Below are 22,736 nucleotides of genomic sequence, written 5' to 3'. Positions count from 1 at the left end.
GGTAAGAAGCATTATCACCTCTCTCAAGAGCCCCCTTTCCACATCAAGTGCTCCCTCCCTCTTGGCCTCGCCATCAAGACCGCCAACCCATCTCCCCCCGGCCTCATCTCAAACCACTGAGAAGTTCTGCACCCACCTGATCAGGAACTCTGGGGGCGGGACATTCTGGCTGTGCTCAACCCAAAAAATCCCACCCGAAGTCAACGGACCTTTGCATGGATCTGCGTCCCGCCCACTACGATTCCCGTGGTGGGAGATTTAGGAAAGTCGAGGGATTGTTTCTAGGCCCAGTCTTGGCCACTGTTGCCACTCACACTGCTAAGGCTACAGAACTGCTGGCCAGTCAGATTGTGGCAGGACATGTGACCGATTTAAGAGTGCGGGACAGTTTCCATCCATGGCGTGTAAAATGGCTGTGGGATTTATAAGGAATATAGGGGGTGATTTTCCCATCCGGCTGTGCTCCATGGGTTCTCCGCTGAGCGTCTCCAGCAACTAGATTTCCAACATCATCAGCTCTGTGCCAGAAATCGTGCAGAGCTATATAATGTATGCAAATCCTCATTTAAATGCTACTTAAATAGTATTAGTGGGACCAACATTGAGTTCTCTGGGCCTGCTTATGTCTCCCCCTCTGCCAGGAGTGTTTCACCCCAGTGGAGCTTACCATAGCTCCCTACTTGCAGGCAGCTGGTGGCCCAACCCCACTGGAGTGAAGGGGAGGGGGGGCGTTTGAGGCCTCCCAGAGGGTTGAGCACCAGGAGGGTGCCCCCCCATGACCATTGCCACCATGGCAGTGTCAACCTGAGCCCCTGGCACTGCCCAAGGAGCAAAGTGGCAATGCCCAGGGGCACCTTGGCACTACCCATTGGGCATTGGGCACGGCCTAATGGGGCAGGACCTGATGGGGGAGTCTCATGGGGGTGATTGGTTGAGGTGGGGGAGGGGTCCTGCTTCCACTCTGCAGTTGGGTGACTGACAGAGGGAGGGAGGGGCTGGCCAAGGGAGTAGGTCTGCCTGCTGGCGTGTGTAGGGGTCATCGGAGTGGGTCTTCCAGCTAGAGGTGGGGGGGTGGTGGGCACGTGGGTCAGGCTGCTAGCTGGGGGGGGTGGGATTGGGAGATCGGGGCTGCAGAGATAAAGGGTTGCAGCTGGCCTGGGCATGTTCGGGCAGCCAGCAACCAGGCCATGGGGTGGGGGGGTGGGGTGGTGGGAGGGTCGGCGATGCGGGGGTCGTGGGACTGATCAACGATCGAGCTGGCCAGGTCTCAGGAGGCTGGCAGTGCAGGGCCATTGCGCATGTGCTGATCTTGGTGTTGACAGATCAGTGCAAGCACAGTGTCCTGCTCAGCACTAAGCTGCTGTCCTAATTGCATTAAATAGTTTTCATGAGTGCAGTTTAAAATCAGAGGTTTATAGCATGGAAACAGGCCCTTTGGCCTAACTTGTCCATGCTGCCTTTGTTTTAAAACCCATAAGCTAATCCCAATTGCCCGCATTTGGCCCATATTCCTCCATACCCATCGTATCCGTGTAACTATCTGAATGCTTTTTAAAAGATAAAATTGTACCAGCCTCTACTACTACCTCTGGCAGCTTGTTCCAGACACCCACCACCCTCTGTGTGAAAAAAAATTGCCCCTCTGGACACTTTTGTATCTCTCCCCTCTCACCTAAATCCTGTGCCTTCCAGTTTTAGAGTCCCCTACCTTTGGGAAAAGATATTGACTATCTAACTTGTCTATGCCCCTCATTATTTTATAGACCTCTGTAGGATCACCCCTCAGCCTCCTACGCTGTAGAGAAAAAAAGTCCAGTCTATTCAGCCTCTCTTTATTTCTCAATCCATCAAGTCCCAGTAGCATCTGACTAAATCTTTTCTGCACTCTTTCTAGTTTAATATTATCCTTTCTATAATAGGGTGACCAGTATTGCACACAGTATTCCTAGTGTGGCCTTACCAATGTCTTGTACAACTTCGACAAGACATCCCAGCTCCTGTATTCAATGTTCTGACCAATGAAACCAAGCATGCCGAACGCCTCCTTCGCTACCCTGTCAGCTGTGACTCCACTCTCAAGGAGCTATGACCACGTATGCCTTGCTCTCTTTGTTCTGTAACTCTGTGGGTCTGGAGTCACATGTAGGACTGATAAAGGCAATGACTTTCCCTAAACAGCATTAGTGAACCCGACGAGTTCTTAAAAACAATCAGTAGTAATTTTGTGGTCATCATCACTGAGGCTAACTTTTAATTCCAGGTTTTTATTAATTGATTTTAAATTCCACCGGCTGTTGTGGTAAAATTTGAACCTGTGACCTCAGCGCATTAATCTGGGCCTCTGAATTGCTGGCTTAGTGACACCACCATCCCCCTGGTCAGCAGGGTGGCCATCGGGTGGAGCAGGTTTGTTTATTGGGGGTGGGACAGCACATTGAGCCTTCATATGGTGAGGCAGAAGACCCCACCATCCAAAAAATCCTGTCCCATGTGCCCCTTTAGTATCTCTTATCCACAGAACAATTATAGCTGTAAACACGATTGAGCAATAACAGAAACTTCAGTCTGCCTCATAAACCGGAGAGTTTGTGACCAATTATAGGGTGATGAGCGCACTTTAAAATTAATTTCCATTGGGGTAGCATCTCCAAGCCAAATTTCTATTTAAGAAAATAAACTATTGACTTTCTTTCTGCAAGGATTTATGGGACAATAGATAACAAGACTTTTTTTTCAAGGGCATAGAAGTTGCTGAGTAGGTTTCGCTGCACAGCTTGTACACAGGCAGAATGAAACCAAAACCCAGTAAAGACCACATCTATTCTCCACTGTACCCTAGTTTTAGTTTGCAATATATCGCAGCAGTGCTTTCCTGATGTGAACTAGTAGTGAATGAGGCTCCTTCATTTATTTATTTATTATTGTCACAAGTAGGCTTATATTAACACTGCAAGTTACTGTGAAAGTTCCCTAGTCGCCACACTTTAACGCGGTTTTCAGTTACATTGAGGGAGAATTTAGTACGGCTAATGCACCTAACCAGCACATTTTTTGGATTGTGAGATGAAACTGGAGCACCCGGAGGAAAGCCACACAGACACAGAAAAAATGTGCAGATTCTGCACACACTATGGCTGGAATTTTACCAGCACGCCTGTTCTGATTCCAGGGGCAGGCGAGACGTGGAGAACAGCATTCTCCGTTAGCCTCAGGCGAGATTGTATGAACATCAAGTGGATGTGCCAGTAAAATTCTGTTCAGTGATCTGAGCTGGAATCGAACGTGGGTCCCAGGTGTTGTAAGGCAGCAGTGCTAATCACTGTGCCACCGTGCCACTAACTATGTTATTCATTTTGTAGTCTTTGGGGTAAGGATGGCTGTCTCATGATGCTGACCACACAGAAACATGTCATTGTGCAAGAATTGGGTGGATTGGCCATGCTAAATTGCCCTTTAATTCAGGGGGACTGGCTAAGGTAAATGTATGGTGTTAGGGCCTGGGTGGGATTATGGTCAGTGTAGATTCAATGGGCCAAATAGCCTCCTTCTGCTCTGTAGGATTCTCTGATTCTATGAATTGGCTCATTAAGTGAACCATTTTTATAAGTGACTTTTTGCAGTAAAACTCCTTGGCGATAGGTTTGCTGTGGGTTAGGTAGATATCTAACCTGCCATCTCACTAGTGTCAAAATATCAGGTACTGACTAAGAGCAAATAACTCACTGCATACAGATTCAAAACAAACTTCTACTGGTCTATATAACTTGATAATAATCATGAGGGATTTCAACTACCCTGAAGTTAGTTGGGTGGAAGTAGTAGATTAAGGGGATAAACAAATAGCTTTCTTCCAAAATTGGGTGTGAGAAGCCCAACAGACAATGGTCATTACTGGATCCAGAAATGAGGGAAAGGTTAGAGAAGATAAGAGAAATAAAAATAGGGAAAGCCTAGGAAAAATTGACCATAATATAATATTCTTTAAGATAAGAATCAAAATGAATATAAGCAATACAAAAACCAGGGTGATAGATTGGAGAACAACTGATGTTAAGGGGAAGCGAATAAGAGTAGAGAAAATTAAATGGATAACAGCATTATTTTTCATCTTTCGGGCATGTGGGTGTTGTTGGCAAGGCCCACACTTGTTGCCTATCCCTTATTGTCCTTGAGAAGTTTGCGGTGAATTGCCTTATTGAATTACTGCAGGCTTTAGAGTGTTAAGAGATTAATAAGAGTGCTAAGAGATTAATGTCTGGTCAGTCCCTGACAGTATCTGCTCAGTAGGAACCCTCAGGATGTTGACTGGGGGAATTCAGCAATGGTGATGTCATTGAATGTCAAGAGTAGATAGTTACATTCTCTCTTCTTGGAGATGGCCATTGCCCAGCATAAATTGTGTGTGTAAATGTTACTTGCCATTTATAAGCCCAAACCTGAATATTGTCCAGGTCTTGCTGCATTTGGACACAGACTGCTTAAGTATCTGGGAAGTTGATGCTCAACATTGTACAATCATCAGTGAACATCCCCACTTCTGACCTTATGACTGGGGAGAGGTCATTATCCTGAAAAATTCATTCAACAATGTCCTGGAACTGAACTGATTGGCTTCCAATAATCTCCTTTGTGCTAAGTATGACTCCAAACAGTGGAAAATCTTCTGCCTGATTTCCATTCACTTGAATTCTGTCAGGAATTGATGCCACACTCAGTCAAATGCTACTTTGATGTCAAGTGCAGTCACTCTTACCTCACCTCTGGAATTCAGCTGTTTTGCCTGTAGACTAAGGCTATAATGGGTCATGAGCCAGATGGCCCTGGTGGAACCCAGATTGAACATCAGGGAGCAAGTTATTGCTGAGTAGGTACCACATGGTAGCACTGTGGACAACCCATTCCATGATCAATAGTAAACTGATGTGTTCATAATTGGCCAGATTCAATTTGTCCTGCATCTTGTGGACAGTACGGCCAGAATTTTATCACCCCGCACACCTCAGGAATCAGAGCAGGTGAGGGGTAAAACGTAGAAAGGTCCGTTGACCTGGGATGGGATTTTATGGTTTTGGGACAAGCAAGACTGTAAAATTCTGTCCTATGTACCCTGGGTAGATTTTCACATTGTTGATTAGTTGCCTGTGTTGTAGCCATACTGGAACAGCTTGCCCAGGGTCACGATTAGTTCTGGAGCGCAAGTCTTCAGTACTATTGCCAGAATATTGTCAGACCTATTGCCGGTGTGGTGTCCAGTGCCTTTGGCTGTTTCTTGATATCATATGGAGTGAATCGAATTGGCTGAAGATTTGCATCACGATGCTGGGGATATCAGGGGAGGCTGAGATGTATCATCCACTCGAGACTTTTCTGGCTGAAGATTGTTGTAAATGCTTCCGGCTTGTCTTATGCATTGATGTAGTAGGATCCCCCATCATTAAGGATGGGGATATTGGTGGAGGCTGCTTCTTCAGTCAGTTGCTTAATAGCACACTATCGTTCACGACTGGATGTGGCACAGCACTGCAGAGCTTAGATTTGATCCGTTGGTTGTAGAATCACTTAACTCTGTCTATGTTGCTTTCACTGTTTGGTGTGTTAAAGCTTCACCAGATTAACATCTCATTTCTAGGTAGGCTTGGTGCTGGTCCTGGCATGCTCTCTTGCACTCTTTATTGAACCAGGGTTCATTTGCTGTTAACTTAGAACATTATTTATACCACAAACCAGGTCAAGTTTACTGGTCCTTAATCCTTAATGTTTAAAAAAAAAATCTCAGCTCAAAATATCTGTTTGCAACAAATGCCTTTAAAAATAGTTCTGCCATAACAGCCCACATGGAAACTTGTTGTATTTGCGGCATGATGGCACAGTGATTGGCACAGTATCACAATGGTTAGCACTGCTGCCTCACAGCACCAGGGACTTGGATTTGATTCCCAGCTTGGGTCGCTGTCTGTGCAGAGTCTGCACATTCTCCCCATGTCTGCATGGGTTTTCTCTGGATGCTCTGGTTTCCTTCCACAGTCTGAAAGATGTGCTGGTTAGGTGTATTGGCGATGCTAAGTTCTCCCTCAGTGTACCCAAACAGGCACCAAAGTGTGGTGACTAGGGGATTTTCACAGTAACTTCATTGCGGTGTTGATGTAAGCCTACTTGCGACACAAATAAATGAATGGAGGAGCCTCACTCACCACCAGGTCAGACCAGGAAAGCACTGCAGTGATTGTTCAATAAGTCCCATTGGTGGCACTTTTCCTTGCATTCAGGGTAAATATAAAATTTGGGCCTTGTTACTTTGAATTAATGCAAGCATGTATTTTGAACAATAAATGGAGGCCCATTCACGTGCTTGAGTGGATGTGAAAAACCCTGTGATACTATTTGAAGCAGCCTGGCCAATATTTACCATTGAACCAATATTCAAAAACAGACCATTTGGTCATTATTCTGATGCTGTTAGTGGGAGCTTGCTGTGCACCAACACCTCCCGTAACCCAGTCACTACATTTCAAAAATGCTTTATTAGCTGTGGGACGTCCCGAGGATGTACAAGGTGTTACAATTACAAGCTTGTTGTTTATCTCTTTGCTGACTCAAATTTATGGTGTTGAAGAAGTACCCAGCTGGTTCCCTCATTTAACATGTATTCATTCGTCTGTTGATCCATTCATCAATTATTTATAACTAATGCACAGAGTAAAATGTTGGGAAGGGGCATTAATAAAAGATCTTGTTAAGCAGATCCTGAAGATGAATAAATAGAGATAGCTTGCAATTTAAAAAAAAACGGATGCAACTCATGAAGGTGAAAACTTGTGTTGAATATGTTTAGTGCGTAACTTTCGGACAGTGTTATATCTGAACAGATGGAGTGTATGGGGAGCAGCTGCCCACCCATCCTGGCAGCATAAAAGCGAGAGCAATTTTGAAGCCCAAATCTAATTTAAATCGACCTGCCAAGTTCCCTGATCCAAATGGGCACCTGTGTGGTGTTCCGGATTTGGATAAGTGCTCCTGGTCACTCAACTCCACAAAAATTATTAAACTTATTGCTTCCGCCCTGGTAAAACTGGTTGGATATTGTGTGGTGACTGCTCCCATGCTCTGCATGAAAATAGATGTCCTATAAATAATAATAGGACCCCAATTTGCATATGCAAAGAGGAAACTGCCCTAGGACTTTAGCTATTCAGAACGAGGATGCAGTTAAAAATGACAGTGACGGGATGCATTGAAATTAGCAGGGCCTCAAGTCCACTGACCACAGTTTGAGGTCATCCCCACCTGGCTAAAGCAGTTTTTGGTGACTGAAAATCAAGGATCGCTTTGGATTGCAAGGTCTTCATAGAACCCCTACAGTACAGTCCACAGTCCCACCAGGGCCCTGTCCCCATAACTCCATGCATTTATCCCAGCTTGTTCCCCTGCCACGAAAGGGCAATTTAGCATGGCCAATCCACCTAACCCACACGTCTTTGGATGTGGGAGGAAACCGGAGCGCCCGGAGGAAATCCACGCAGATGCGTGGAGAATGTGCAAACGCCACACAGACAGTTACCCAAGTCAGGAATCGAATCCGGAACCCTGGCGCTGTGAGGCAGCAGTGCTTACCCTTGTGCCTCCACGCTGCCCTGGTTAATGCTGAGGACTAAAATGTTAAATTTATTGATAGTTTTTGTGCTACTGAAGGAACTTGCACGGGCATGATCATTCTCTTTGTATTTCCTGTTAATCTCGAGAGCAGTATGTGAATAATGAATGGATTCCAGGAGTTACCCAGATAATCAAGGCCACGTTCCTTAGTACCAAAGCTGTTGATTGTCAAATTCCCGTGCTAACGAGTATGGCAACGGAGACTGTGGACTTCATGTTTTCAGATAAACCCATTGCCAGGTGGCAGATCAAGGTAAGACTTGAAATCTCTCAGAACTAAAACACTCTAAAACTGAAAACTAAAATATAATTTAATAATATAAATTGATTGAAATTGGTGAATTATTTTTGGTTAACAAGTGGATTGAATAACAAGCTTCTGCTTATTGCTCACCTCCCCCCCACTCCCCGAGTTCGCGTTTCTCTCTCACTGATGAACGTGCAAGGTTGACCTGGCAACTCATTCGGTCAGAGAATGTGGCCCAAATTTTTGCTCTCCCTACTAACTGGGGAGAAGCTGCCCCGACCGGAGGATTTTTGTTCTGGTAGTGGAGGGTGCAGGTGCTATCTGGAATTGGGCTCCTGCCCCTGGAGACAATGCGGAGGTAGCCACAGGGGTTGCTGAGCACAGAGGCTTGGATCAGAATCTTACCATCTCTTTCACTGGCAGGATTTTCCCATCCCGCCGCAGTGAACGGAGATTTGGCTGGCCGCCAAATTCTCTGTCCTCGCTGCAGCGGGAGTGTGGTGTGAACAGTTGGTAAGATCAGACCCATGCTGTTTGAAGACCACAATGCTGCTCTGGGATTGTACAACAGTAAACAAAAAACAGCCCTCTAACTCTGTGTCCATGTTGGGGAAGGAGTAGAAGCAATTTGTAGTGGTTTATTTATTCAAATGACAGTAATAGATTTATTTCAGTTTTTTTTGATACAGTACGAGTCATTTTTGTACAAATTCAGATTGTGTAATTAAGTGAGAGGCACTAAATGGATAATTACTAGTGCATATATATAGGGACACTTGTCTCTCCTCCATCTGTGTGTGTGCCCATCCAGAGGAAGCCATGCGGTTTCCACTGGTGCACTTGATGCCCTCCGTGACCAATGGGCACTGCGCGGGCTGGGGTGCAACATCAGCTCCCAAAATTAAGTTTAATTTCAAATTTGTAAAGGTTCCTTTAAAGTTCTTTTTTACAATGCCCCTTTTAAGGATGATCATGTTGTTAATTTGATCATTACATCATTTGTTACTTTATTGGTACCTCCTAAAGATAATAAGGAACACTTCCTGCTGCTCTCCTGTGGTTTTGTCCCTATCGGGGTGTCCCTGGAGAGGGAGCCATGCTGTACCCACCAGTGCACTTGATATATCCATGCCACAAGAACTGGAGCGCATCATCTCCCTGCAAAATTTTATTTCCATTTAAATCTGTCAAGTTTCTTTTAAGAATTTTGTTTTTGTTACAGTGCCACTTTGAGGCACTGATCATTTGATCAGGTTTTTAATTCCTGCAATTATAACCTGACAGTCAAAAAATTTTGGAAAGTATTTCAAACTATGCACGGGGGGATATATATTTTGAAATATTTTCTGAAATTTTTTGATTGTCAGGTTCTTAGCTCCTGCGACTATAATTTTGACATTATCTCCCGAAGAGAATTCCTCTAATTCTGTGCAATGTTCAGGTGAAAACAAGGTGAAAGAAAGGATCCAAGGCTGCTCCAGAGGCAGATTAGCTGCACCCCACGTTGCCCATACAAATCACATTCATAATTTGGGGCACATTTGCCATGGAATATGAGAGAAGAGTTGCCAATACAACCTTCTTTTCACTATGGTTGATTTCCCAGGTTTAGTAATCTCCTTGAATCTTATTTCCAACCAAGTTCCACCACGGGGACAATTCTTCCAAATTCACCACATGACTCTGAACATTTGAGCACCTGGCTCATGGCTACAGGGACATCAACAATCCAGTTACAGATCACAAATGTATTATACAGGTCACTAATTGCTCACTAGAACACTGCAGTTTAATTACCTTTCTCATTGATAATTAGGCAGCACAAAGAAGATGCTGCATTATTTTCAGTTTGCAAGATTCTCCCAAGTCCATCCTCCCTTCCCCCAGACAGAGATCCATCTGAGCCCGCCCCCCTCCTCCGGCAGACGCCAGCAGAAGGTGATGCAGGCTTTCAAAGGACTGCAGTTCGGAAGGGCGGTGGCGGGAAACCAGCAATCGAGGTAGGTTGGGAGTGTGCACTGCCGAGGCGGGGGGGGGGGCCTGCTTCCCAGAGGGGTCCAATCACAGGGGGACAGGGTCTGCCAGGGGGATCTGCCGAGGGGGTCCTGCCTCCCAGGGATGGTCTGATCGTGGGGGGAGAGTCTGCCTGGCTGGTTAGCAGGGGGATTTGCGAAGGATGGTTGAGGAGGATGGGCTTCGGAGACTGCCCTGCAGAATAGGAATCGGCTTCGGATTTTTTCTGCAGGTCGCTTACAGCGTGGATCCGGAATGGACCAGAACACAGTAAAGTGGGATTTGGCGGTAGAGTTAGGCGTGCGGTTCATTAAATTGATTTTAAATCGTTGGGCCACCCGATTCGGGTGCGGACCAGATCCATGCCTGAATCAGGTGTTGGTAAAGCCGCAATCTGCTTGGATTCGGGTGCAGATCACGTTAATGGCTCAACGCCCAAATTTACCACGATTTGGTAAAATTGGACCCGAAAAGTGAGAAGTATGGCGTTCTCAGCAGAAACAGGTGGCTTTGGATATGTTGTTCCCAAAGCTTTCTATCAATCACAACTTCATTCTGTCATGCCTGGACCTGTGTAGACTAGAGATAGAGGCAAGTGGTTATGATTAGTTAATAATTCCATTATTCTTATCATGCAGCTACTAGGATAGTTTACGGCCAACTTGATGGCCTGTAGTCCTATTTTCAACTAGTAAGTTCCTATGTTTTTCTTCAGCCATATTAACGTTCAACCACACTGCAGATTTGTTCCATTCCTACTGCAGAACTAATGAATGTGAGCGTATGAATATCATCTCACTAGTGCGAGGGATCAAATCGTTCAAAGCAGGCTAGGGATCAGAAGACTCTTCTGATTTTTAAGGCCGAAAATCCTTACCACTACATTATGCGATAAACTAATCCAATGAGTTACTGGGAGGTCCCAAAAGATATATCGGAGCCTTCCCTGTTTAAACTGCAACCATTAATACAGTGCTGGAGATTTAACCTTTCCTCCAGGAAACACACCTTTCTTCAGATTTCTAACTCCCTGCCCCAATACTTTTTGCTTTAATTCTTTACATTTACTGCAGCCGTTCTAAACTGCTCAAAGTAAGCTTCAATGGTCATGGCTCGTAATACTAGAGGGGGGCTTAAAAATAAACCCACTAGAAACCAGAAGAATGAGCAATAGCTGGGATACAAGTGAGGAAAAGACTGAACACTAATTTGCAAAAAAAAACTTTGGATTAAATTTGTATGCTAAATTTGATGGCACATCCAACAACAGCAGTTGCTTCTAGGTTTTTGAATGAGCTCTGCACAAGAATCTTGGTAAGAGGCGCAACTAGGCAGCACTCTGTGGAAGCAATCACTGGTATTTGTCTTCTAAACTCAATGATTAAAAATATGTTTCTTGAATTTTCTGCTGCTTTGCATGGAGTTCATGTTGGTTTTCACCTTCCCAAATATCACATGATTTTTATAAAATTACACAGCTGAAAATGTTGTCATTTTTCTTTGACAGATTACGAATGATGGATCCTTATTCAGTGATTCAAAAGTGCTGACACTCTATGATGGTGTTTGCCAGATTTGTGATAGCACGCCTCATGGACTTTGTAAGTTGAAGGTAATTTCAGATTTCTGGATATTGATACAACAGAAAATGTGGCTTCTCAGTGTGCTGTTGCAGTTTCAATAGCAATTGGAATAGTCAGCTTTAGTCAGCTAAGAGTCAGGATAACACCTGGGAAGACCAGTTACTTCAAAGATTTCCAAAGCACACTGTTGTGAAATGCACACGCAAGAAGATTTGCTTCTCTGTTAGAACCAGAAAAGTTGTCTTGCTGTAGGAACATACAACACTTAACCTGATTAAAGGCCCGAAAATGAATGCAATTGACACAGCTTCACAATGGTGATAAATTCAACCTGGGGATGTGACTAGGGGTCTGCTTTTAACATCATGGGTGAGATTTTCTAGTCTCGGGTAAGCACGGCCGGAAAATCCCATCCAACATCAAAGAACTTTTCCATAGTCCACCCCTTGCCCCCTACAATCCCCATGGCAGGCAGAATGGTGAAACTCCACCCTGAATTTGGTTGATCTAGTTGCTGAATTTGGGCTTGAAATACAAACTAATTCCTGGCTATCTAACACAGAAGAAAAACGATATCATTGCAGAAATGTTGAGATATCGCTTAACTTTGTCTCATTTATTAAAAGTCTAGTACAATTCATAATTTTAAAAAGGCCCAGGTGCATCATTCCATAACCTTGATAACAAAATACCAGTTCCCCTGTTCTATTCCATTACACAAAATGACGGCGTTTTGAATTCGACAAAGGGCACAGTGTTTTGCCTTGCTTTTATTGCATCCGGTCAAAAATGTAGTTAACATTATAAAGCCAAACACAGTCATTATACCTTACAATTTAACCTCTGCCTCTTCTTGCCACTGGCTGTATCTCCATTCAGGGCAACTTATCTCTTTTTCTGGAATGAGCACTGCCCAACCCAAACCATCCCATTCCACCACCCCCACCCCCTTCACTCTGGCCTAATTATGGAGTTGCCCCCAGGGTGTTTAACATGCTTATGTCTCAATCTTTATCCTGACATTTGTTTAGTAAATGTGGGTGCAGCAGAGTTAGCCCAAATTGCAGGGTGCTGCTGGTTTAATACACTGAAGCTACATTCTAAATGTGGGATGTTGGCCTGCAAGAGCATTGAAGCACAATTGACTCGGTCACCTTGAAGTGTCACAGAAGGAGTAACCAAGCATTGTGCAACCATTAATTGAAACGGCATCTCGTTCTTTAATTAATCGGTTTTGTGCACAGCGAGGAGGACTGTACATGAGGCTGATAATGTAGATAAGGAAAATATTAAATCAGGTGCTGCCTGAAAATCAAACAGGAAAGTGCAGGAATAATAACTGGACATGAAGGGCAGGATTTTCCAGCCGGACTCAAACCAAGACCGGAAAATCCAGCCCGAAGTCAATAGGCCCTTGCTTGGCCCGTATCCCACCCGTTACGATTCCCATGGCAGGCAGAAGGGAAAATTCTGGCTGAAGTGCTGCAGAACAGCTGCAAATCTGTGATAAACAGATAAAAGTAGGAACACAGATTCGGTTAGAGGGTGAAATTAAGACAAGATTTGCATTTATACAGCATCTTTCACAACCCAGGACATTTAAGATGTCCAATCAATGAAATGCTTCTGAATAGTCACTGCTGTAATTTGGGAAAAAGGTTAAATTTACAAGTAAAGTCATATCTACAAAGATAAAATTTCTACAAAGATAAAATTTCTACAAAGATAAAATTTCTACAAAGATAAAATTTCTACAAAGATAAAATTTCTACAAAGATAAAACTTCCACAAAGGACTCTGGCACAGTGGATAACACTGCTGCCTCACAGCGCCAGGCGCCCAGGTTCAATTCCCAGCTTGGGTCACAGTCTGTGCGGAGTCCGCACGTTCTCCCCATATCTGGGTGAGTTTCTTCCAAGTGCTCCAATTTCCTCCTAGCCTGAAAGAAGTGCTGGTTCAATGCATTGACCATGATAAATTCTCCCTCAGTGTACCTGAACAGGTGCCAGAATGTGGTGACTAGGAGGTTTTCACAGTAACTTCATTGCAGTATTGATATAAGCATATTTGTGACACTAATAAGTAAGCTTTTTTATTAAATTCCACATGGTTAGATTGGTTTAATGAGTGTTTTTAAGCACATTTGTTGCTTAATATAATGATAATCAAATGTTGCAGTAATTGTGAAAGCAAAATACTGTAGATGCTGAAACTCTGAAAAAAAATGTGCTGGAAATGTGCAGCAGCCTTGGCACCAACTGTGGAAAGGAAAAAAAAGATAATGGGTGAGATTTTCCAGCTGCCCTTGCTCCAAGACCAGAAAATCCTGAGGTCAATGGATCTTTGCGTAGTCTGCCCTTGCCTGCGATGATTATCGTGGCTGGCAGGATGGGCAAATTCCGCCCAACATTTCAGGTTAGTGATCTTTTACCACACGATTCCAGCAATGGATCATTGACCTGAATTCTATCTCTCCTCAAATGCTGTCAGACCTGCTGGGTATTTCCATTGTTTTTTGCTTTTGTTGCAGTGATTGTGTTCATTGATCCTTGTCTCAAATTATAAATATCACTCTCATCCACAGGAAAAAACCTGTAATATAGATGGCCTATGCTATGGTGAAGGAGACACAAATCCAACAAGTCTTTGTTTACACTGTAGGCCTGACATTTCCAAGTTCACTTGGTCCATAAATGAAGGTAAGTTTAAATGTATAGCTTTTCAATTTGATTAAGGAGAACTTGGGTGGGATTTTCCATCCCCCACTGGGGCATGTTTTGCAATGGCGGAGGAAATTCGCCATTGGCCGATGGAGGGATCTTCCAGTCCCACCACTGTCGATAGGTTTGCCCATTGTTCACACCCTCTGTCACCAGGAACAGCTGGAAAATTTCAGCCCTTTTGTATTTTGTGGAGAGAAGATGTTTGTTCAGGTATCTGGGGATGGGGTGGGGTTGCTGTTGTTTTATTTGGACAAACATAGTGGCACACAGCGCCGTTAACTTTGATGTCTCATTTATTAAAAGTCCAGTACAATTCATAATTTTACAAGGTGCACCATTCCACAATCTTGATAACAAAATACCAGTTTCCCTGTTCTATTCCGCTACACAAAATGATGGCATTTTGAATTTGACAAAAAGCACTGTGTTTTGCCTTGTTTTTATTACATCCGGTCAAAAATGTAGTTAACGTTATAAAGCCTAACACAGTCATTATACCTCACAATTTAATCTCTGCCTCTTCTTGCTACCGGTTGTAACTCCGTTCAGCGCACCTTATTCTTTCTGGAATGAGCACTGCCCAACTCAAACCATCCCCCCCCCCTTCACTCTGGTCTAATTATGGAGTCGCTCCCAGCACGAGGAATACAGGTTCAATTCTGGTCTTGAGTAACTGTATGTGGAATTTACACGTTCTCCCCATGTCTGTGTGGGTTTCCTCCGGGTACTTTGGTTTCCTTCCACAGTCCAAAAACTTGCGGGTTAGGTTGATTGGCCATGATAAATTGCTCCTTAGTGTCAGGGATTGCAGGGTAAATACATGGAGTTACGGGGATGGGGCTAGGTGGAATTGTTATGGGTGGCTCGATATGCTGAACAGCCTCCTTATGCTCTGTAGGGATTCTGTGGTTTTATGATGCTATGAATCTTAATTGCTTTTTTTTATTTTTATTTAAGACAATCAGCCACCATTTTACCAGGTGACCACAGCTAAGCTCCAAACATTCTTTGGTGAAAATTTTGTTTACCAGTTCACTGCTGTGGATCCAGAAGGGTCAGCTGTATTATTCTTGCTGGAATCCGGACCACAGAATGGCAGCTTATCACCTGCAGGACTTCTGATCTGGAAAGTGAATTCTCAAGAGTCTGGCAACTTTAGCTTCACAGTGTCAGATGAGTGCAATGCACAAAACACATATTCTGTTCAAGTGAGTACAGAAAGATCCACTTTGTTGAAGAATGCTTATGTAGTTTTATTAACAATCTCAACCACTTTTGAACATTCGGGCTGTGGCATAGTGGTTAGCACTGCTGCGTTACAGCATCAGGGACCTAGGTTCAATTCCCCATTTGGGTCACTGTCTGTGTGGAGGCTGCACATTCTCCCCACGTCTGCATGGGTTTCCACTGGGTGCTCCGGTTTCCACTGGGTGCTCCGGTTTCCTTGCACAATCTGAAAGACGTGCTGGTTAGGTGCAATGGCCATGCTCAATTCTCCCTCTGTGTACCCGAACAGGCACCAGAGTGTGGCAACAAGGGGATTTTCACAGTAACTTCATTGCAGTGTTAATGTAAACCTACTTGTGACACTAATAAATACATTTTAAACTTAAATCTTTCCAGTCAAAAAATGTAACGGCCCTTTAAAATAAGGGTCGGATTTCACCGTCCCACCTGCCACAGGAATCAGAGCAGACAAGGGACAGACCACAGAAAAGTCAGTTGGCATTGGGCGGGAGTTTACAGTTTTGGGACAAGTGAGGCCATAAAATCCTGCCCAAGAATTTAAAAAATCGTCTGTAATTGCATCTTGTGTAACAGCCACTACAGTAGCAAATAGTGTCTTGAAGATACAGCTCCAAACAAGAGAGGATTTGATTTGATTTATTATTGTCACATCTATTAACATACAGTGAAAAGTATTGTTTCTTGTGCACTATACAGACAAAACAGACCATTAATAGAGAAGGGAATGAGAGAGTGCAGAATGTAATGTTATAATCATAGCTAGGGTGTAGAGTGTAGAGAAAACTTAATGCAAGGGAAGTCCGTTCAAAAGTCTGACAGCAGCAGGGAAGAAGCAGTTCTTGAGTCGGTTGGTACATGACTTCAGACTTTTTATCTTTTCCCCAATGGAACAAAGTGGGAGAGAATGTCTGGGGTGTGTGGCGTCCTTAATTGCTTTGCTGAGGCAGCAGGAAGTGTAGATACAGTCAATGGTTGGGAGGCTGGTTTCCTTGATGAATTGGGCTACATTCACAACATTTTGTAGTTTCTTGTGGTCTTGGGCAGAGCAGGAGCCATACCAAGCTGCTATACAACCAGAAAGAATGCTTTCTATGGTGCATCTGTAAAAGGAGCATATTTAATCATTACCAGGATCAATTATATACATCAGTAAATGTGACAGCACAGTGAAAATGCCCCTCTCTGTCTTGCCATCACTGTTGATAAAAGGTAGAAATGTACAAGGAGAATGGTAATATTTTCTTTGAAACTGTATAATTATGGTTACAAGACATATTCCTATTGAAGTCATATTTAGTCATAAATATGAAGCAAAATGAATAGATATTTATCAGGTTTTGATATGAGTACTGCATTATGAGTACAGTTCTAAAAATAATAGAATGTAAAGGTAGAGATAGAGTCATAGAGATATACAGCATGGAAACAGGCCCTTCAGCCCAACTCGTCCATACTGACCAGGTATCCTAAATTGACCTTGTCCCATTTGTCCTCATGTATCTGTCCATATGACTTTTAAATATTGTAATTGTATCTGCCTCCACAACCTCCTCTGGCAGCTCATTCCATATAAGTATCACCCTCTGTGTGAGAATGTTGCCCCTCAAGTCCCTCTTAAATCTTCCCCTCTCTCCTTAAACCTTCGCCCTCTAATTTGGGATTCTCCTATCCTGGGGAAAAGACATTGACTATTCTCCTTATCTTTGCCTCTCATGGTCTTAATAAATCTTTATAAGGTCACCCCTCATCCTCCTACACTCCAGGGAAAAAGTCCCAGCCTATCCAGCTCTCCTTATAATTCAAACCTTCTAGTCCCGGTAACATCCTTGCAAATCATTTTTGCACCCTGACATTTAGCATGGAGTTATTTGGGCTAATCCATAAAAGTAGATTAAATCAGATATGGATGATTTCAATTAATCCACCCAATGGGAAACTGAGGAGATCAGCAACGCTGGGTTTACGCCACTGCTCAATTTTACCCTTGACTGAAGTGAAAAGAGAGTCATGTTGGATAAGCCATTGCCCCGTTCACTTCCATTGATCTCCTGTTTGTCGAAGCTTGGTTAAAATTGATAGGGTTGCTGAAGGAAGATTGAAGTAAAACCTTCAGTGTCTGCAACAGAAAAGGTCATTGTATTGTCCAATTAAAATGCATTTTGGTGAGGTAGATATTTTGGTGACCTCACTCAGTTTGGCTCCTTGAACCTTGGAGCTATTATGCAGGAAATGCTTAGCTCAACAATGAGTAATACGCGCTACAATCAAGGCGCATGTCAGGCTAATGAATGACCTTATCCAGGAGAACATGGCCAAAAAATTGCCCCATGGCTAATTTTGAAGAGTTTAAGAAATTAACTCCTGAGCGAAACAAAAAGATGGACTGTATGACTATCTGTGGGTTGTCTTCATGCCTCTTTTAAAGCTGAACAATCAACTGTGTTCGCATTTCGTTTTGGTCTTTTTGGGATAATTTGACTGAAGTCTCCGTAACCATTGCAAAAGTCTGTGGAATTTTAAAAGTGAATTACATTCAGCACAATTTTTGCACTCATTTAAAAACATGGGCCAGAATTTTACCATCCCGCCCGCCATGGGAATTGCAGCAGGCGAGGGGCAGACCATGGATAGTTAACTGTTATCGTCAGGTTTTGATACAAGTACTGTATAGTGAGCTCAGTTTTAAAAACAATCAAATGTAAAGGTAGAGACAGATAGAGATGCACAGCATGGAAACAGGCCCTTCGGCCCAACTCGTCCATGCCGACCAGATTTCCTAAACTGAGCTGGTCCCATATGCCTGCATTCGGCCCATATCCCACAGTCATACAGTCCATCTTTTTGTTTCACTCAGGAGTTAACTTCTTAAACTCTTTAAAATCAGCCACGGAGCATTTTTTGGCCATGTTTTCCTGGATAAGGTCGGTCATTAGTTTGACATGCACCTTGATTGCAGCATGTATTACTCCGTTGACCTCGGGCAAGATTTTCCTGTCTTGGGGCAAGCACAGCTGGAAAATCCTGCCCAAGATGTTACAAGTAAACCCTGGTCATGGAACCAGCCATGGCCGCTGGGCTGAGTTCATCACCATTATGAATTTGTGTCAGTTGCACTCATTCATGAGCTCTTAGTTTTTCTTTTAAATGTAAGGACATTAATAGGAACATTTTAAAGTGTTTTTGATTGCAGTCTTTTTCATCTATTAGGAAACTGACTAGCTTAATAAAACTACCGAACGATTCTCTATACTTGTAAGCCATTTTTAGTAATTAATAATCTGATTATTCACAGATCAGTACTGATTTAAAATGCTTCTATTTTGTAATAATCCTTTTTTTAGCCATATGAAACAAATGGCACTGAGTCACCACTCTTAAATACACCAACAAATATTTTTAGAGCCTATTTTCATCTTAAATTGAAACAGTGGCCTATCATGTTGCCCCAGTGCTAGATTTTGAGTTTTGCAATTTAAAATGAGTCTGAGCAGAAATTAGAAAGCTAAATGCACCCATTTTGCCAACTGCACCCAAAGTGAAAACTCTCCTTCACTGTGATTTAAGTGCTCAAGCCAAGCGTCCAGCATCACTTCCCTTCAAAGGAAGTTCAGGTGGGTTTAGAAGGGATGATAAATCTGCATCTGAGGTAGTGGGGGAGGGGAGGGGATTATATCACTGGATATTTGATGGTTCTTACAATTTGTAGAGGTTGCTTTAGCAAAATAGGTCTATTGTCTGGAAAATAAATGGGACACGTATCTGGGGAGCTGCTTCACGTCGAACATACCTCCGCTCGCAGTTAGAAGGGTAAAATTCCAACCGCTAAAGTATTTTTTTTCACTAATCTATTCCTGGCATTTTATTAGGGTCTTGTGTGAGCCGTTAATTGTCGTATCTCTCCTCCTGTGAAGTAATGGCAACATGCACCCTGCTGTGTGGAAAGTAGACCACCAGCTGGCTGAGAAATGAGCAGCGTTAGAAATGCTTAGCCTGGATACTGCCTCCCTCTAGGGAAAGGATTATCATCAAAGAAACAAATTAATTGTAAAACAGGAAAGAGAGCTTTAATTGTTGTTGCTGCAGGTATATCTGCTGCCTTTTGATTTTTTTTCAACGAACCACTTAAGTTGTATCTCGCTTGGGTAACTTATGAAATGTGAAATGGCCACTGGCACACTTACCGCCATGATTCCAGTAAACCAGACCACTGAGGGGAGGGCAGGGAGGGGAGAATGACACAAATCAAACTGCAAACTCACAGAGGTATTGAAAAAAAAACTAAGTCTACTGTGTATATGTGTTTTATTTAAAAAGACACCTGTTTACAATTGTGAAGGAGTGTTGCTGCACTGCTGCCTAAGCTGTCTCAAGTGTTCCTCATTTTCCTTTATAGGTTGCAGTGAAGCCATGTGGCTGCATTAATGGTGGAACATGTGTTACAAATATCAATTTCCCCCCAGGAAGTGGTGAATACCTCTGTGTGTGTCCTGTTGGTTTTGAAGGGGAGCTCTGCCAGGAAAACATAGATGAGTGCAAATCAAATCCATGTGGTGTTGGCACCTGCGTGGATGGTCTCAACAGCTATTTGTGCAACTGTCCAGCTGGCCTCACAGGTAGGAAGCCATCTTACCACCTATAGTTTATATCATAACAAAAGTTAGATTAAAATCAAAGGGATGTGAGCATGTTGAATCAGCTGTAAAATTGATAGAAATCCAAAAGAGATCTGATTTTTTTTTAACCGTTTCATGTTACATTATCTTGCGGAATTCCATGATTACAACACTGGAGTTGCACTATAGTTAGATGACATACTTTTGAAAAAAAAGACATTTGCATTTGGAAACATAGAAACTCGAAGCAGGGATTGGCCATTCGTCTCAATGAGCCTGCTCAGCATTCATTATATTCATGGCTGATCATCAAGTTCAGTATTCTGATTCCACCTTCCACGCCCCTCCCCCCCTACCCTTCACCCCACGTATTCTTTAATCCCTTTTGCCCCAACACCTAATTTCTTCTTGGAGTCGGACAACGTTTTGGCCTCAACTACTTTCTGTGTAGTGAATTCCATGCATTCAACATTCTTTGGATGGAGAAATTTGTCCCTACCTCAGTTCTAAAAGGTTTACCCCTTATCCTCAGACTTTGATCCCTAGTCTGGACTCCCCCACCATCGGGAACATTCTTTCTGAATCTACCCTGTTTAACCTTGTTAGAATTTTATCAGTTTCTGTGAGATCCCCTCTCACTCTTGTCAACTCTAGTGAATATAATCCTAACTGACTTAGTCTCTCCTCATATGGCAGACCAATCATCCTAAGAATCAGCACCTTTCACAAGTACAGAACATGCTAAAACACCTTACAGCCCATGAAATACTAAAGTGTAGTTTCAGCTACAATATAGAAAATGCAACAGTCAATTCTACAGACAACTTCCTCATCTTGCAGCGTGATGGTGTTTGTTGAGGGATGATTATGTGCCAAGAGATCAGGGATAACACCCCTGGTTTCCCTCGAAATAGAACCATGGTTTCTTTTATGTGAGAGAGTAGACAAGACTCTGGTTTAACTAGGTGGTTATCTGCAGAAAGTTGTTCATCACATGGTAATGCCACCATTTGCATGTTTCATGCCAACCAAGTTTGGAACACTATTGCTTTTCTTTAATTGAAGCTAAATCAGAATCCTGGAAGTCACTCCCTAATATCACTGTGGGAGTACCCACTCTAGGTGGACTGCAACGGTTCGAGAATGTGGCTTACGACCATTTTGTCATGGATAGCTAGGGTTGGGCAACAAGTGCTGCCAATCCCACATTCCATGAAAGAATAAAAAAAGGAGCAATTTTAAAGGTTTAGTCAGATTTGAATCAGGCCTTACTTGTGATTTTCTGTGAATAGTGTGTACCATCTATTTACGCCAACTCTCTTTTATTGTCCTAGCACCAAAATACAAAGCCAGTAGCAAAGTGGGAAGTCTTTCAGGCGTTCACTTTGTATTTGAATTTAATTGTTTGCAAATGGAATTAGGAGAGGGCAAATACAATCAAAGACTGACAGGTCTTAGTGGGGGGAAATTGATGTCTACATTTCAATCTGTTTTGCAGTGATATACTGTCGTATCTGCCTCCATTAAAATAATGGTTCATGAAATAGAGTTTTCCTGAATTGTTATTTTCACTGAAGCAAGACTAAACATTATCAGATTAATAGCTCAGTAAAGCAGTCACCATTGCTCACCATCACAGACCTTCTCTATCAGAAAAGCACGATGTTAATCATTTGTTGATCATTCTCTTTATTGTTTTTTCTTCTTCCTTTAGTGATCACTCCCTGCATTAGCTTGGTCTCCCTTTTCCAGAACCTCCGGTGTCTTTAGATGCTGTGACAATAGGATGTGTCAAAAAAGCTTTCAAAAAAGTCTATTCATTGGTAACTTTCCACTGAGAACAGAGTAGAATCCCTACAGTACAGAAGGATGCCATTTGGCCCATCAAGTCAGCACTGACTCTTCAATAGAGCGTCTTACCCAGACTAACCCTGTAACTCTCTCACGTAAAAGAAACCATGGCACTATTTTGAAGGAAAGCAGGGGTGTTATCCTTGATCTCCTCCTGGCACATAATTACCCCTCAACAAACATCATGTTGCTAGATGAGGGAATTGTCTGTGGAATTGACTGCTGCACTTCCTACATTGTGACTGAAACTACGCTTTAGTATTTCAGGGGCTGTAATGTGTTTTAGAATGTTCTGTACTCATTGAAGGGTGCTGATTTCTAGGATGGCAGGTCTGCCATATGAGGAGAGACTAAGTCAGTTCGGATTATATTCACTGGAGTTGAGAAGAGTGAGAGGGGATATCATAGAAACTGATAAAATTCTGACAAGTTTAGACAGGATAGATTCAGAAAGAATGTTCCTGGTGGTGGGAGAGTCCAGACTAGGGATCATATTTACCCCACTAATCCCCCTAAACTACACATCTTGGGACAATGTAGCATGGCCATTCAACCTAACCTGCACATCTTTGGAGTGTGGGAGGAAACTGGAGCATCTGGAGGATATCCCCGCAGACACAGGGAGAATATGCAAACTCCACACAGTGACCAAAACCGGAATTGAACCCAGGTCCCTGGCACTGTGAGCCTGCAATGCTAACCATTGTGCCACCATGCACTAAAGAATTATTTTTTGAATAAATATTACTACAGGCCACTTGGAGCTCTATCATTCTCTAAATTTTTAAACTAAAGAGTTTATTTG

General features: G+C 43.0%; 1 protein-coding gene across 1 annotated transcript in view; it reads left to right on the top strand.

Annotated features, from left to right (window-relative positions):
- The window catches only part of LOC145349754 (von Willebrand factor D and EGF domain-containing protein), a 251,269-nt gene that overhangs the window by 147,193 nt on the left and 81,340 nt on the right, over positions 1-22,736 (top strand). The window contains exons 14-18 of the mRNA XM_080198288.1: positions 7,745-7,906; positions 11,421-11,525; positions 14,081-14,195; positions 15,177-15,427; positions 19,861-20,080. Of these exons, the coding sequence (XP_080054414.1) occupies positions 7,745-7,906; positions 11,421-11,525; positions 14,081-14,195; positions 15,177-15,427; positions 19,861-20,080 (853 nt within the window). The remainder of the gene's footprint in view (positions 1-7,744; positions 7,907-11,420; positions 11,526-14,080; positions 14,196-15,176; positions 15,428-19,860; positions 20,081-22,736) is intronic.

Source organism: Carcharhinus amblyrhynchos, chromosome 11 (assembly GCF_965287045.1).
Source record: "Carcharhinus amblyrhynchos chromosome 11, sCarAmb.v2.hapA, whole genome shotgun sequence".
Taxonomy (NCBI): domain Eukaryota; kingdom Metazoa; phylum Chordata; class Chondrichthyes; order Carcharhiniformes; family Carcharhinidae; genus Carcharhinus; species Carcharhinus amblyrhynchos.
Note: the sequence above shows the minus strand (reverse complement) of the source record. Positions and strands in the feature narration are given on the sequence as shown.